The 13,590-nt window shown below is 30.7% G+C and overlaps 1 protein-coding gene and 1 pseudogene across 3 annotated transcripts in view; one reads left to right on the top strand and one right to left on the bottom strand.

The window, feature by feature from the left end:
• Nucleotides 1-13,590, top strand: part of LOC111626208 (cell division cycle protein 20 homolog) — a 31,914-nt gene that overhangs the window by 10,425 nt on the left and 7,899 nt on the right. For all 3 annotated transcript variants that reach the window (XM_023369517.1, XM_023369516.1, XM_023369515.1), the window contains exons 6-9: nt 2,689-2,980; nt 3,045-3,279; nt 11,973-12,098; nt 12,183-12,300. In XM_023369517.1, the coding sequence (XP_023225285.1) occupies nt 2,689-2,980; nt 3,045-3,279; nt 11,973-12,098; nt 12,183-12,300 (771 nt within the window). The remainder of the gene's footprint in view (nt 1-2,688; nt 2,981-3,044; nt 3,280-11,972; nt 12,099-12,182; nt 12,301-13,590) is intronic.
• Nucleotides 8,602-8,782, bottom strand: LOC111626225 (annotated as a pseudogene).

The following is a 13,590-nucleotide window of genomic DNA, read 5'->3' as shown; positions in this document are numbered from 1 at the left end:
TTGTTTGCATATGTGTATGTGTTATTTAACATATATATACAAATTAATATAAAAATAACTTAAAATTAAAGTAAAATTTGTTTATTTTTGGTCACATGTTCTCCTATCCCTATTTACTCTATGTTAAAATGACCTTATTTAACGCTGTTTTGTTTAGTGCTTTGTTGTTTAGGAATGCATCCCCANGCTAACACTTTACAAAGAAGTGCTATAAATTTGGTTTCAGTTGGAAGTGACAGAACATTTTGCTTTTAATATATATATACACATACAGTAAGACCCCGCTTAATGCTGCCTCATTTAACGCTGATTAGATATAATGCCATCAGCTCAAAGCCTAAAAAAAAAAAAAGCTTAAAATTTACGCTGATTTAAATTATTGCGGCATTTTATTGATTAGTACATAATATGATTATTGATGAACAAGAACCAATCAGTGGCAAAAAGGTGTACTTTCTTTAAATCTATGTTTGGTGCAATTTTGGAAAAAAAATATAACATCATGGATGCCATAGGCAATATCGACTTCACTTGGCAAGAATTAACTGATAAATGCACAAACAGAGTGTGGAAGAAGTTATGGCTGAAGGTATCCAAGAATTCTCAATGAGAAGAGCCTATCTAATCAATACAGCAGGACTAGGAGATGTAGATAATCAGGATATTGAGGAGTTACTGCAGGTTTCTGGCAAGATCCTTATCAATGACTACTTTCAAGAACTGGCAGAACAAGGAATTTGTGTAGAACTGGAAAATAGTGATTCTGAAAACAAAGAATCCAAAAAATTTCTCTAGATTTCCTTAGTAAAAGTTTGGTGACAATAACTGAAATTGTTGATCAAATTGTAACGAATGATCCAGATTTTGAAAGGAGTACAAAAGCAAAACGAGGCATTTTGGATGCAATCTTTTGCTACTGACATTTGCTTAAGGGAAAAAAAAAGTAACATGTGAAACTTCATGACTTTATTGCAAAAAAAAAAATTCAGAAAAGTCAGGACTTTCATCACAAAAAATGAGCTTTGAACTTTACATTTTTGTTTGCATATGTGTATGTGTTATTTAACATATATATACAAATTAATATAAAAATAACTTAAAATTAAAGTAAAATTTGTTTATTTTTGGTCACGTGTTCTCCTATCCCTATTTACTCTATGTTAAAATGACCTTATTTAACACTGTTTTGTTTAGTGCTTTGTTGTTTAGGAATGCATCCCCATGTTAAGCGGGGTGTTACTCTATATATATATATGTGTGTCTGTGTGTATAAATCATTGTAGTTGGAGGCATTTTTATGCATGAAATACAGCTAAAAAGGGGGGATTTGTTTTGTTATGAATGAATTAGGCTGAATTAAAAACTGAGGTTTGACTGTATTTGCATTAAATATAAATACTATATTGTTTGATTTAATACATAAACATAACTAACATAACAAGTTTTCAAAATTCTACTTTTGGGAAAATACATATAAAAATAATATATTAGCAAGGTTTCAAAAGAAAAATTCTGTGTATTTAAAAATGCTCCAAATTTATGTTTTATTTCTGGGATGTTGGCAGCTAAAAGGTGAAAGTATCAAATGTCTAAACACCAGTTTTTTTCTTCTAAGTGTAACCTATATTTGTAAATATAGGTTACACTTAAATCAAATTATTATTATTATAACATGGCAGCCAAACTGCTTACTAAAGAAAGGTAGTTCAGCTGTCATATATACTAATAATAATTACATTAATTTTAGAATTAAACTTAACGCTTCAGTATATTCTGGTGGGCAAAAAATTGACTTTGAACCTCCAACTTTTGTTTATCATACAAATGCATTGCCAATTATGCTATAAGGATCTTTGTCTTATCTTCATTTTCATACCTGCTAACTTGCAACCAATTGTGTAACCATACAATTTTGTCGTGCTGACTGGTAATATCTTTGCATTCATAAGCTTCTATGACTGTCAATCTAAGCTAACTTATAATTTAGTATTTTTAGGTTTACCTTATATATTTTGTATGAGATATGAGTACAAACTTTTCCTCAAAACAGTACATAACTAAACATTGAATAAAATTGCAAGTACATTCAAATATGGTCTGATGTACAAATGCAATATTTCATTCTGAAAGAAAAACTATTAATTTTTTTTAAGTACTCTTAATTATTTGTTTTTAATCAAATTATTTTAATATTTACTTGTTAGACATTAATGGATAAGTAATAAATCAATTTTGGTATATTCTTTAAAAAATAATAATGAGAAATTATTTATTGTGACAATGTCACAATGTTGGGCTGCAATTTTTAATCATATTTTTAACTAATTTAATTTAAAATATATGCTTTCTTCCTCAAATTAGTAGTGGCTTGCTCCTGTATATCATTAACAATAGAGTCATGCCAGTCATCTATTAACTGTTTTCAGGGAAAATTTTTGAATTGAAATAACATGATTGGTTTGCATCTGAAGTTTTTATATAGTTAATCGGGGCCTCCTGCCTCTAATCTTTCCATAATCTGGTCTTGCATTTCATCTATTTAACTCTATTCTCAAGATTAAGGAAAAACAGATGGATGGACAATAGTGGGAATTTATAAGTCTACACTTTTTCAAATTGCAGCCCAATAACAGTATAAATAAAAGGCATATCTTTTCTTCTAGTTTTTCATATTATAATTATTTACAGATTTAAATTTATTAGACTGGAGTGCAAATAATATTTTAGCAGTAGCCCTAGCTGGTCATGTCTATTTATGGAATGCTGGAACTGGTGAAATAGAACAACTTATGGAATTAGATGAAGCAACCGAAATTATATGTTCTGTTTCTTGGGTAAAGGAAGGAACTCACTTAGCAATTGGAACTAGTTTAGCTGAAGTTCAATTATGGGATGTTGAAAAATTAAAAAGGCTTAGGGTCATGAGAGGTCACACTGCAAGAATTGGATCACTATCATGGAATTCTTACATTTTATCAAGGTAAAGCATTGTTGTCAATTCATTTTTATTTCAAAATTATTAAATTAAAAAAAATTCTTTACAGTGGATCTAGAAGTGGATTTATACATCATCATGATGTTCGTATTGCTCAGCATCATGTTGGCACATTACATGGTCATAATCAAGAAGTATGTGGATTGGAATGGTCTCCTGATGGTCAATTTCTTGCAAGTGGAGGTAATGACAATGTGTTAAACATATGGTCTTCAGCCATTAACCATAACCATGATGAAAATCATCCATTTCATTCATTTTCACAACATCAAGCTGCTGTTAAGGTAAAAATTTAACATCATTTTTTTAAATATGTAATTATGTAAGAAAATGAAAATAGTCCTTTAATAAATATTCATTTAGTAATTGCATTTTGTAATTTATTTAGTAGTTTGGTTTATCTTGTATATTAAATCTACAGATGGATGGTAAATAACTAGGCATTGAGAAATTGCTGTAATTTTTGTAACAAGAATGCAATTTTAATATAATTGTGTGTGCATGTACTGTACATCAATCAAAGGAATTTTATAATTCTTGATTATTGATATGGGCAGTGACTGAGAGAGGCTGCATGCACAATGGCAAAAGAACTACTTGCTTGTCTGTTTAGGAGTGAGCAGATTGCTGCATGCTATGAGTTGTGGAAATCAGTGATTGCTCTGCAGAGATGGTGGCATATGATGAAGGGACATCATGCCACAATCTGTCGGAAACAACTATTGAATTTGAAGCTAAAACGACCACAAGTTTTGTTGCAGATGCACAGAAGTAGCCATCCAACCAAGTTTCAATCTGAGGAAAATGTCAGTGGATGGCATTGAATTTTAAGGTATGCATCCATATTTCCATTTATTAAGACATATATCAAATAATTTTCATCATCATTGTATTGGAAATATAGAAATCACAGTGATTTTGCAATACATAGTTATTTTCCATCTACTCTGTACAAGTCCAAAAATAGTTCCATAGCTGTAAGCATGATAATTTAGCATTGAAAAAGATATAAATGCATGTTTTTTGTTTGTGCTTTTTTGATTTAAAATATAATTATTGATGATATGTTATATGTGATAGTCAGCTGAAGATAAGAAATATTACATTGAATATGAGAAACACAAATATTCTTAAATTGAGTATGTAATGGATCTTTTATTGTTTCAAATGAGAACACAAACTGCATAAAAATTATTGAACTTATATTGTTTAACTAACATTTATTGTATAAGTGTTTTATAAATTTTAATATTTAACAAATGTCCAAACAAGAAAATACTTCTCTGTTTTATATTTATATTTCAGTCTTAAATTATCTTATTTTTTGGATTTACTTTCAGTGCTAGATCTTAATATTTGGGATAATTTGATAACTAGTACTATTTACAAAAATATAAGCAATTACTCTGTACTGAAATTATTTCATACATATATATATAAATTAGAATTTTAAGATCAATTTCAGAATATTCTTCTAAATCTAGATTTTTAATCTGTTGTTTTACTGCATTGAATCTAGCTGAGTTATCTAAGTTGGTTTGAAGTGTAGCTTCTTTGATTGTTTGAAAAAGTATTCCAATGATTTTATGTTATAAATTAGTACAATTAATGTTAAGAGGCAACTCCAGAGGTGTAAAAAGAATACTGAAACTGGGAGCAGTAAAATTTTTCAGTTTATGTTGACTGAAATGTGGCTGAAAACAGAGTTGAGAAAAGTTCAACTTTTCAGGACTGCATAGTTTTTCTTTACAGCAACCAATGAATAGATAACAAAATATTATGTCATCAATGAAATGACATGCAATTACATCAGTTTCAGTTCACAGTGGGAAATTTAAAATGACAGAAGGTAGGAGAAATCAGGACACCAATTTAGAGGCATTTGTAGAAGTAAGGAAGTATTATTGCTTATATAATAAATCAGATCCAAATTACAAGGATGTTAAAAAAACTGTCTAGTTGGCTGTGTCAGCAAAATTTTTTGGTAAAATGGTATGTGATAAATTATTTTTGATTTAATTGGTTTGAATAGTAATCTTATTATTTTATTTATTAAAATAATTATGATTATTATATTTATTAATACTATAGAGAGTGAAGTGGAAAAAATGGAAAGTACAGAGAGAAGAAAAAATTAAATTAAAATAGAATAGAAAATTAAGATATATGCATGAGAGAGAAGAAAAAATATGTGAAAATGTAGCCAGTGGTGGTAGTTAGTTAGAACAACAATTTTCAAAGATATTTTGTTATAAAAAAAAATTTCAAAACATTTTTATGATATGTATATTTATTCTCAAGAAACAAAACCAAATACAGTAGAACGTTGATTATCTGAATACTGATCAACTGAAACATCGGTTAACTGAAAGCATTCCAGTTGGAAAATTCAAATTTCCACTAGTGCTGTGGCACCTCAGCACTTTCCCTCTCCTACCAACTTGCCTACATGACCAAACTTGTCACTTGTGACAATTGTGCTGTAAGTACCATAGTTGTTGTACTGTTCGCAATGGCGGCTAAACAAAAACGCATTATTCTCAATGTTTCCGATAAACTTAAAATAATAGACCAGTTGAAGAGTGTTGCTAGTGGATCAAGCTTGGCTCAAGAATATGGAGCTGAAAATGCCACAATATTGGACATTATAAAGAACAGTGATGCTATTAAAAACTTGTGAGTATACTTGACAATGAAGATGGAAGCTTGCACAGAAAAACAATGGAAATGGCAGAAAAGCAGGATTTAGACATTGCAATTTACACATGGTTTATGAGGGTATGTAGCCAAGGGCAACCAATAAGTGGCCCTTTGATTTGTAAAAATGCTCTTGAAATGAACAAGAAACTAAGAGATAATGCTGATTTTAAAGTGACTACCGGCTGGCTTATGCATTTCAAATCTAGGCATGGAATCAGGGAATTGGACATCCAGAGTAAAAAACTGTTGGCTGATACTGAAGCAGCTGAACATTTGAGTGTCTTTTAAAAATATGATTGATAAGGAGGGCTACAAAAATCCAATGTCTACAATGCAGATGAAACTGAAACTGGTTTGTACTGGAAGAAAATGCCAACAAAAACCCTAGTTTTTAAGAATGAAATGTCAGCACTGGTTTTAAGGCAAGCAAATCACTGTTATGTTATGCAGAAATGTTACTGTAATGCACAAGCTACCTTTGCTAATCATAGGGAAGTCTAAAAATCTGTGGTGCTTTAAGGGAAAAAAAAAATTGCTGGTAACCTACAAGAATCAAAAGAATTCGTGGATGATACAAGCATTTTTAAAGAATGGTATTTATCCCTAAACAAGTCAAAAAACATCAGCTTACAACCAGGAATTCTGGAAATGTTTTGTGTTGATTGATAATGCCACAAGTCATCTCTCAAACATTTCACAGGAAAAAGAAAACAGAAAGTTTAAAGTTATTTTCTTTCCTCCCAAAGTTACTTCACTCCTCCGACCAATGGACCAGGGGATCATTGAAAGCTTCAAACGTGATTACAGAAATGCATTACTTCATATGGTAATGATTGAGGGAGAATATGAAAAAACAATTCAACAAGTGTACACTGAAATTAACCTAAAGTATGCTCTGGCAGCAGAAGCTTGGGCTACTGTCAAGGACACTACACTAGCAACAGCTTGGAATAAGTTCCTACCATCAGATGAGTCTATCATTGCACCTGACAAGCCACCAAACAGGCAATTTGTATCACAACTGTTTGGGCTGATTAATTAATTAAAGAATGTTCTGGATTTGAAGAATGTGGCAAGGAAAAACATTCAAGACTGTCTTGAATATGATGTTGATAACCCTGGCTATATAGTATTGTCAGATGATGAAATCATTGCCAGTGTCATCAACGACCAAGACCTTTGCGATGATGAGGAAGAGCCTAGCATCGATGACCATGCTGAAAAAGGACCATCCAGTGACAAAGCTTTTCATTGCCTTGAGACAGAAGTGGTTAATATATTTTTTGATTTTTTTCATAAATGATCAGTTATCCAAACAACCCAGTCTTGAATTGTTTCAGATAATCGATGCTCTACTGTATCTATATTTTTTATATCCCTGTTTTTTTACAGTCTTGACCTTGGCCTTCACTTCCATTAGCTATTGATGCACTGTTTTGTCTTCTAAATTTTTATTTTGCATAAAACAAGATGCTATCTTATAAAAAAAGACTTGAGAAAGTAGTCTTTGATATGGAAGGACAAGAAAAATATTTATAATGATCAAGACTAATAAATATGTATAAAAATGTTATTAAAGTATTTTTGCAATATTTTAAATAAATTTTTTAAAATATTTAGTTAAAACTCTGGAGTCATTCTCATACATTTAGAATAAAATTGTTGATCATGCAAATTTATTTTGTCAATTAAATATTTATTGCATTTTAATCTTGGGAAATTTTATGTATAGTACCCGAAAGTAAATTTTAGTTTTTCAGTCATTTTCAATGATACAATTAAATGTAATAAATAAAGATAAGTAATCACATCATGTTATCCATATTGGTTTTTAATTACTTTTTGGCCTGTTAGAGTGTGTCTTGATTTTGGTCCGTGGAATCCTAANGCGTGTGTGTTGGCGTCTAATTTGTTTAATTTCTTTATTTTCTGTTCTGAGATATTAAACAATATCTCAGAATGGGTAAAGTTTAAGAAACGAAATGTGGCACTGTAGCTTGCGTATAAAGGGGCATTAATACTATTAAATTTTGGTTCTTAATTAAAGGTCGACAGGGTGAAAACGTAAAAGTGGTCATGTGTCATATCTCTTAATGAATATTTTACTCGTTATTAGCGTATTTACTCGTTATTAAAAAAATAACATAAAATTCGTCTTTACCCTCAAAGTAAGCTTTTTTGCCATTTTATAATAGTACAGTAAAACCCGTTAAGATGTTCTCACCTAAGATGTTAGAATGTATATGGGGACACGAGTTAATTCAACCACTTTGACGCTTAATAACTAAATCCTGTGTTAAACCACCTGACTCCGATTCTGACCACTCTGACCACAAATTATTAGGCTTCAAACAGGGTGAACGAAATCATGCCCCCACACACAGTCTAACATCCACACATATAGAAAAAAATCTCGAATCTTTTGCATATCTCGAAATTTCAAGGTGTCCTGATTAGAAAAATGTAAAAATTTGTGAGGGATAATTTTTTGACCGAGCGCTACACTTTTCCTCTGTTATATGTAACAGCCGGAAAAGTAAAAATTATCGAATACATATTTATATATTACTTAGAGAAGCCTTTTAGCTTTGGAATAAAAAGTTTCTACGCTCTATCTTTATTACAACTGTATTTATTGAATATTTTATTCTGAGGTCACGTGACGGCATCAGAATTTCCGGGTCTCTTTCGGTAACAAGTCCGCCCCTAGTCGGAGTCGGATGGTAAGGAAAAGTCGGAGTTGAAGTCGGTATATTTTTACGTGACTCCACAACCCTGGTTTAAAGTATTTGGCCGTATTAGTTAACCGTCAATTGTGATCACATGACATTAAAATAAACCACCTATTCTGCAACTAGTAAATACAATAGTGATATCATGAAAGTTTCTATTTTTTGGTTATTTACAAGGGGAGAGCGCAGACGCAGTCCCCAGCTATCACAAATTACACGCCCAATCTGCCTCAGTTTGGGGTAGTGGCAGAGGTCAACAAAACCCAGGTGCAATGGAAAAACCTGAAAATATACAGTATTTCATTAGGAAATCACTAGTTACTTTTACTTTTTATACTTTACTTCATTTTATTTTTATTCAAATTTGACGTTAATTAAATATAATCCATAATTTTATTTGTGACTTTTATAATCAAGAGTATATTAGAGTATGTACAGTACAATAAACGCTGTTGTATTTAATCATTTTTCTTACTGCACATCCGCAATTAACAGTAATCTTAAACTTGCAATAAACATTCTCATTCGTTAAACTGTGATNAAATTTCAAAACATTTTTATGATATGTATATTTATTCTCGAGAAACAAAACCAAATACAGTAGAGCGTTGATTATCTGAATACTGATCAACTGAAACATCGGTTAACTGAAAGCATTCCAGTTGGAAAATTCAAATTTCCACTAGTGCTGTGGCACCTCAGCACTTTCCCTCTCCTACCAACTTGCCTACATGACCAAACTTGTCACTTGTGACAATTGTGCTGTAAGTACCATAGTTGTTGTACTGTTCGCAATGGCGGCTAAACAAAAACGCATTATTCTCAATGTTTCCGATAAACTTAAAATAATAGACCAGTTGAAGAGTGTTGCTAGTGGATCAAGCTTGGCTCAAGAATATGGAGCTGAAAATGCCACAATATTGGACATTATAAAGAACAGTGATGCTATTAAAAACTTGTGAGTATACTTGACAATGAAGATGGAAGCTTGCACATAAAAACAATGGAAATGGCAGAAAAGCAGGATTTAGACATTGCAATTTACACATGGTTTATGAAGGTATGTAGCCAAGGGCAACCAATAAGTGGCCCTTTGATTTGTAAAAATGCTCTTGAAATGAACAAGAAACTAAGAGGTAATGCTGATTTTAAAGTGACTACCGGCTGGCTTATGCATTTCAAATCTAGGCATGGAATCAGGGAATTGGACATCCGGAGTAAAAAACTGTTGGCTGATACTGAAGCAGCTGAACATTTGAGTGTCTTTTAAAAATATGATTGATAAGGAGGGCTACAAAAATCCAATGTCTACAATGCAGATGAAACTGAAACTGGTTTGTACTGGAAGAAAATGCCAACAAAAACCCTAGTTTTTAAGAATGAAATGTCAGCACTGGTTTTAAGGCAAGCAAATCACTGTTATGTTATGCAGAAATGTTACTGTAATGCACAAGCTACCTTTGCTAATCATAGGGAAGTCTAAAAATCTGTGGTGCTTTAAGGGAAAAAAAAAATTGCTGGTAACCTACAAGAATCAAAAGAATTCGTGGATGATACAAGCATTTTTAAAGAATGGTATTTATCCCTAAACAAGTCAAAAAACATCAGCTTACAACCAGGAATTCTGGAAATGTTTTGTGTTGATTGATAATGCCCCAAGTCATCTCTCAAACATTTCACAGGAAAAAGAAAACAGAAAGTTTAAAGTTATTTTCTTTCCTCCCAAAGTTACTTCACTCCTCCGACCAATGGACCAGGGGATCATTGAAAGCTTCAAACGTGATTACAGAAATGCATTACTTCATATGGTAATGATTGAGGGAGAATATGAAAAAACAATTCAACAAGTGTACACTGAAATTAACCTAAAGTATGCTCTGGCAGCAGAAGCTTGGGCTACTGTCAAGGACACTACACTAGCAACAGCTTGGAATAAGTTCCTACCATCAGATGAGTCTATCATTGCACCTGACAAGCCACCAAACAGGCAATTTGTATCACAACTGTTTGGGCTGATTAATTAATTAAAGAATGTTCTGGATTTGAAGAATGTGGCAAGGAAAAACATTCAAGACTGTCTTGAATATGATGTTGATAACCCTGGCTATATAGTATTGTCAGATGATGAAATCATTGCCAGTGTCATCAACGACCAAGACCTTTGCGATGATGAGGAAGAGCCTAGCATCGATGACCATGCTGAAAAAGGACCATCCAGTGACAAAGCTTTTCATTGCCTTGAGACAGAAGTGGTTAATATATTTTTTGATTTTTTTCATAAATGATCAGTTATCCAAACAACCCAGTCTTGAATTGTTTCAGATAATCGATGCTCTACTGTATCTATATTTTTTATATCCCTGTTTTTTTACAGTCTTGACCTTGGCCTTCACTTCCATTAGCTATTGATGCACTGTTTTGTCTTCTAAATTTTTATTTTGCATAAAACAAGATGCTATCTTATAAAAAAAGACTTGAGAAAGTAGTCTTTGATATGGAAGGACAAGAAAAATATTTATAATGATCAAGACTAATAAATATGTATAAAAATGTTATTAAAGTATTTTTGCAATATTTTAAATAAATTTTTTAAAATATTTAGTTAAAACTCTGGAGTCATTCTCATACATTTAGAATAAAATTGTTGATCATGCAAATTTATTTTGTCAATTAAATATTTATTGCATTTTAATCTTGGGAAATTTTATGTATAGTACCCGAAAGTAAATTTTAGTTTTTCAGTCATTTTCAATGATACAATTAAATGTAATAAATAAAGATAAGTAATCACATCATGTTATCCATATTGGTTTTTAATTACTTTTTGGCCTGTTAGAGTGTGTCTTGATTTTGGTCCGTGGAATCCTAAGACAGAATACAGAAAACTGGAACTAGACAGAATGTTAAATAGCTGGTGATTTCTGTTTTCTTCTGAAGATTTTACACCTGTGGAGTCACTGCTTTGGCTTTAAGAACAGAAAAATTTGTGAAAACAGTAGAAAAATTTAAGTTTCTCAATGCATTTAATCTCAGGACGAATACCAAATATTAAAATAATTCATAAATGATTAATTAATAATATAATTAGTTAAAACATTTCTATAACTGAAAGCTAATAGCTGTCAAGACTTATAGTTTGGACAAAATTTCATTTCATAACTGATTGGTTATAGCAATTGGTGTGTGTGTTTATATTATCATTTATAGCAGTTAAAATTTATTTGTGTGTGTGTGTGTACGTGTACATAATACATACACACACACAATTATACATAAACACACAAACAATTAAACACCTTCAATTTTAATTCTTTTAGTATAGTGTTTATTTGATGTAAATTGACATATAAAACATATTTCAGAAGATAAAATTTTTTATAGTTAAATTTTGAAATTCCAATTTAAATTAAAAAACAAAAATGTTTGTTTATAATTTTTTCATATTTTGAAATTTAACAAGTTAATATTTAAAGTGAGTAGTTTTATACTCTGAACTGTGGTTAATTTCTTACCTTTAAGATTAAATATTTATTAATTTTTAATAGGCTTTAGCATGGTGCCCGTGGCAACCAAAAATATTAGCTAGTGGTGGAGGAACAGCTGATCGAACAATTAAAATTTGGAATTGTAATTTAGGAACTTGTTTGAATTCAGTCGACACCAAATCTCAGGTATGGATATTTATTCTTGCTTGATATTAAGTTTTAATTGATATAAATTTATTAATATAGCATATTTTTAATTAAATAATTAAGGTTTGTGGACTTTTATGGTCTAAAGATTATAAAGAATTAATATCGGCACATGGATTTGCAAATTATGAGTTAATTATTTGGAAATATCCAACAATGACAAGAGTTGCAGAACTTACAGGTTAGTTAGTTCTCATTTATAATATGTTATTTTTTTTAATTATTGGAGGGTTAATTAACTGTGATATATATATGAACCAAAATTCTTGTCCAGATGCAATCATTCAGTTATTTCTGTATCTTTTCAATCTATTGTTAAATTATATTGCTAATTTTATTGCTAGTATACTTTTCTAGATTAAACTCCTGTAGTCTGTTAATATTTTTATCAAGTTTAGATCCCTACTTAGCTTTTTTTTTTTAACTTCTGCTTTATCAGTTTCTTTGAATTTGTTTATACTCTCTATCATTAGAGATCAGATTTCATTTTGTAACTGTTATTTGTCAGTTTTTCTAGTAGTACTCAAGAAGTTAATGATATGAGCCGTTGATTTTGAAAGTGGGGCAAGTTTATTTTATGTTATTGCTAGATATATAATGGTTTGCATTTGAATGGGTTTAAAAATATTTGTAAGCAGTAATAGACTTATTTTATATTTTTTGTGGTTTTATTTCATGTAAGTTTAATATGCAATAATGGTCATTCATGTTAGGTGAAAAAATCATGGTTTTGGTATGTGCCAATGGACTCGCCTCACTTTCAAAAGCAATGATTTGTTGAAAATGTTGATTTTCCTTGAATGGAATATAATTATAACAACAAAAAATTGAATATTTTATTTAAAAATTATGACATGGTTTTGGATTATCAAAAAAATTTTATTTATTTACTTATTTATTTTATTTCAACATTTCAAACTTCTTTTGAAAAGCTGAAATACAACAAAAACTAAATTTAATTTTATAGGAAAAAGTGGAGAAAATATTCAGTAAGAAGTTGCATGCATATAATTAAATTTTAGTTTAGGTGATGCAATTTTTAAAGTACAGTTGACCCCCTATAACACAGGTTCCTATAGTTCGGAATACTATATCATGGCGAAAAAATTGCAACAGTATTCGTACAAACATGCTAAAAAACTCCTATAATTCAGTAAAATGTCATCGCCGACTCGTGTTGCGACAGGATTGCACAAACCGTTGAGTTTAAACGAGCAGCAGACCTACCAAAAACCATTTATTATTTAACATCCATAAAAATTATATTTATATTAATGATGTCTCTAAAGTTCAGCGAATTTTACGCAAAAAAAATTAATTTATCAGGAAGCAAGCAAGCGCCATTTGATGACAAGCTCCACGACAAAAACAAGCTTAAGCAACGGCGTAGTCGAACGGTGCACACTCGGTAAGTAATCCTACATTTTTTGTTTATAGCATAGTTTATATGGATTATTCCCAAAAAATTATA

The sequence above is a fragment of the Centruroides sculpturatus genome, unplaced genomic scaffold, assembly GCF_000671375.1.
Source record: "Centruroides sculpturatus isolate CEXI.00-Female unplaced genomic scaffold, Cexi_2.0 scaffold285, whole genome shotgun sequence".
Classification (NCBI taxonomy): Eukaryota; Metazoa; Arthropoda; class Arachnida; order Scorpiones; family Buthidae; genus Centruroides; species Centruroides sculpturatus.
Note: the sequence above shows the minus strand (reverse complement) of the source record. Positions and strands in the feature narration are given on the sequence as shown.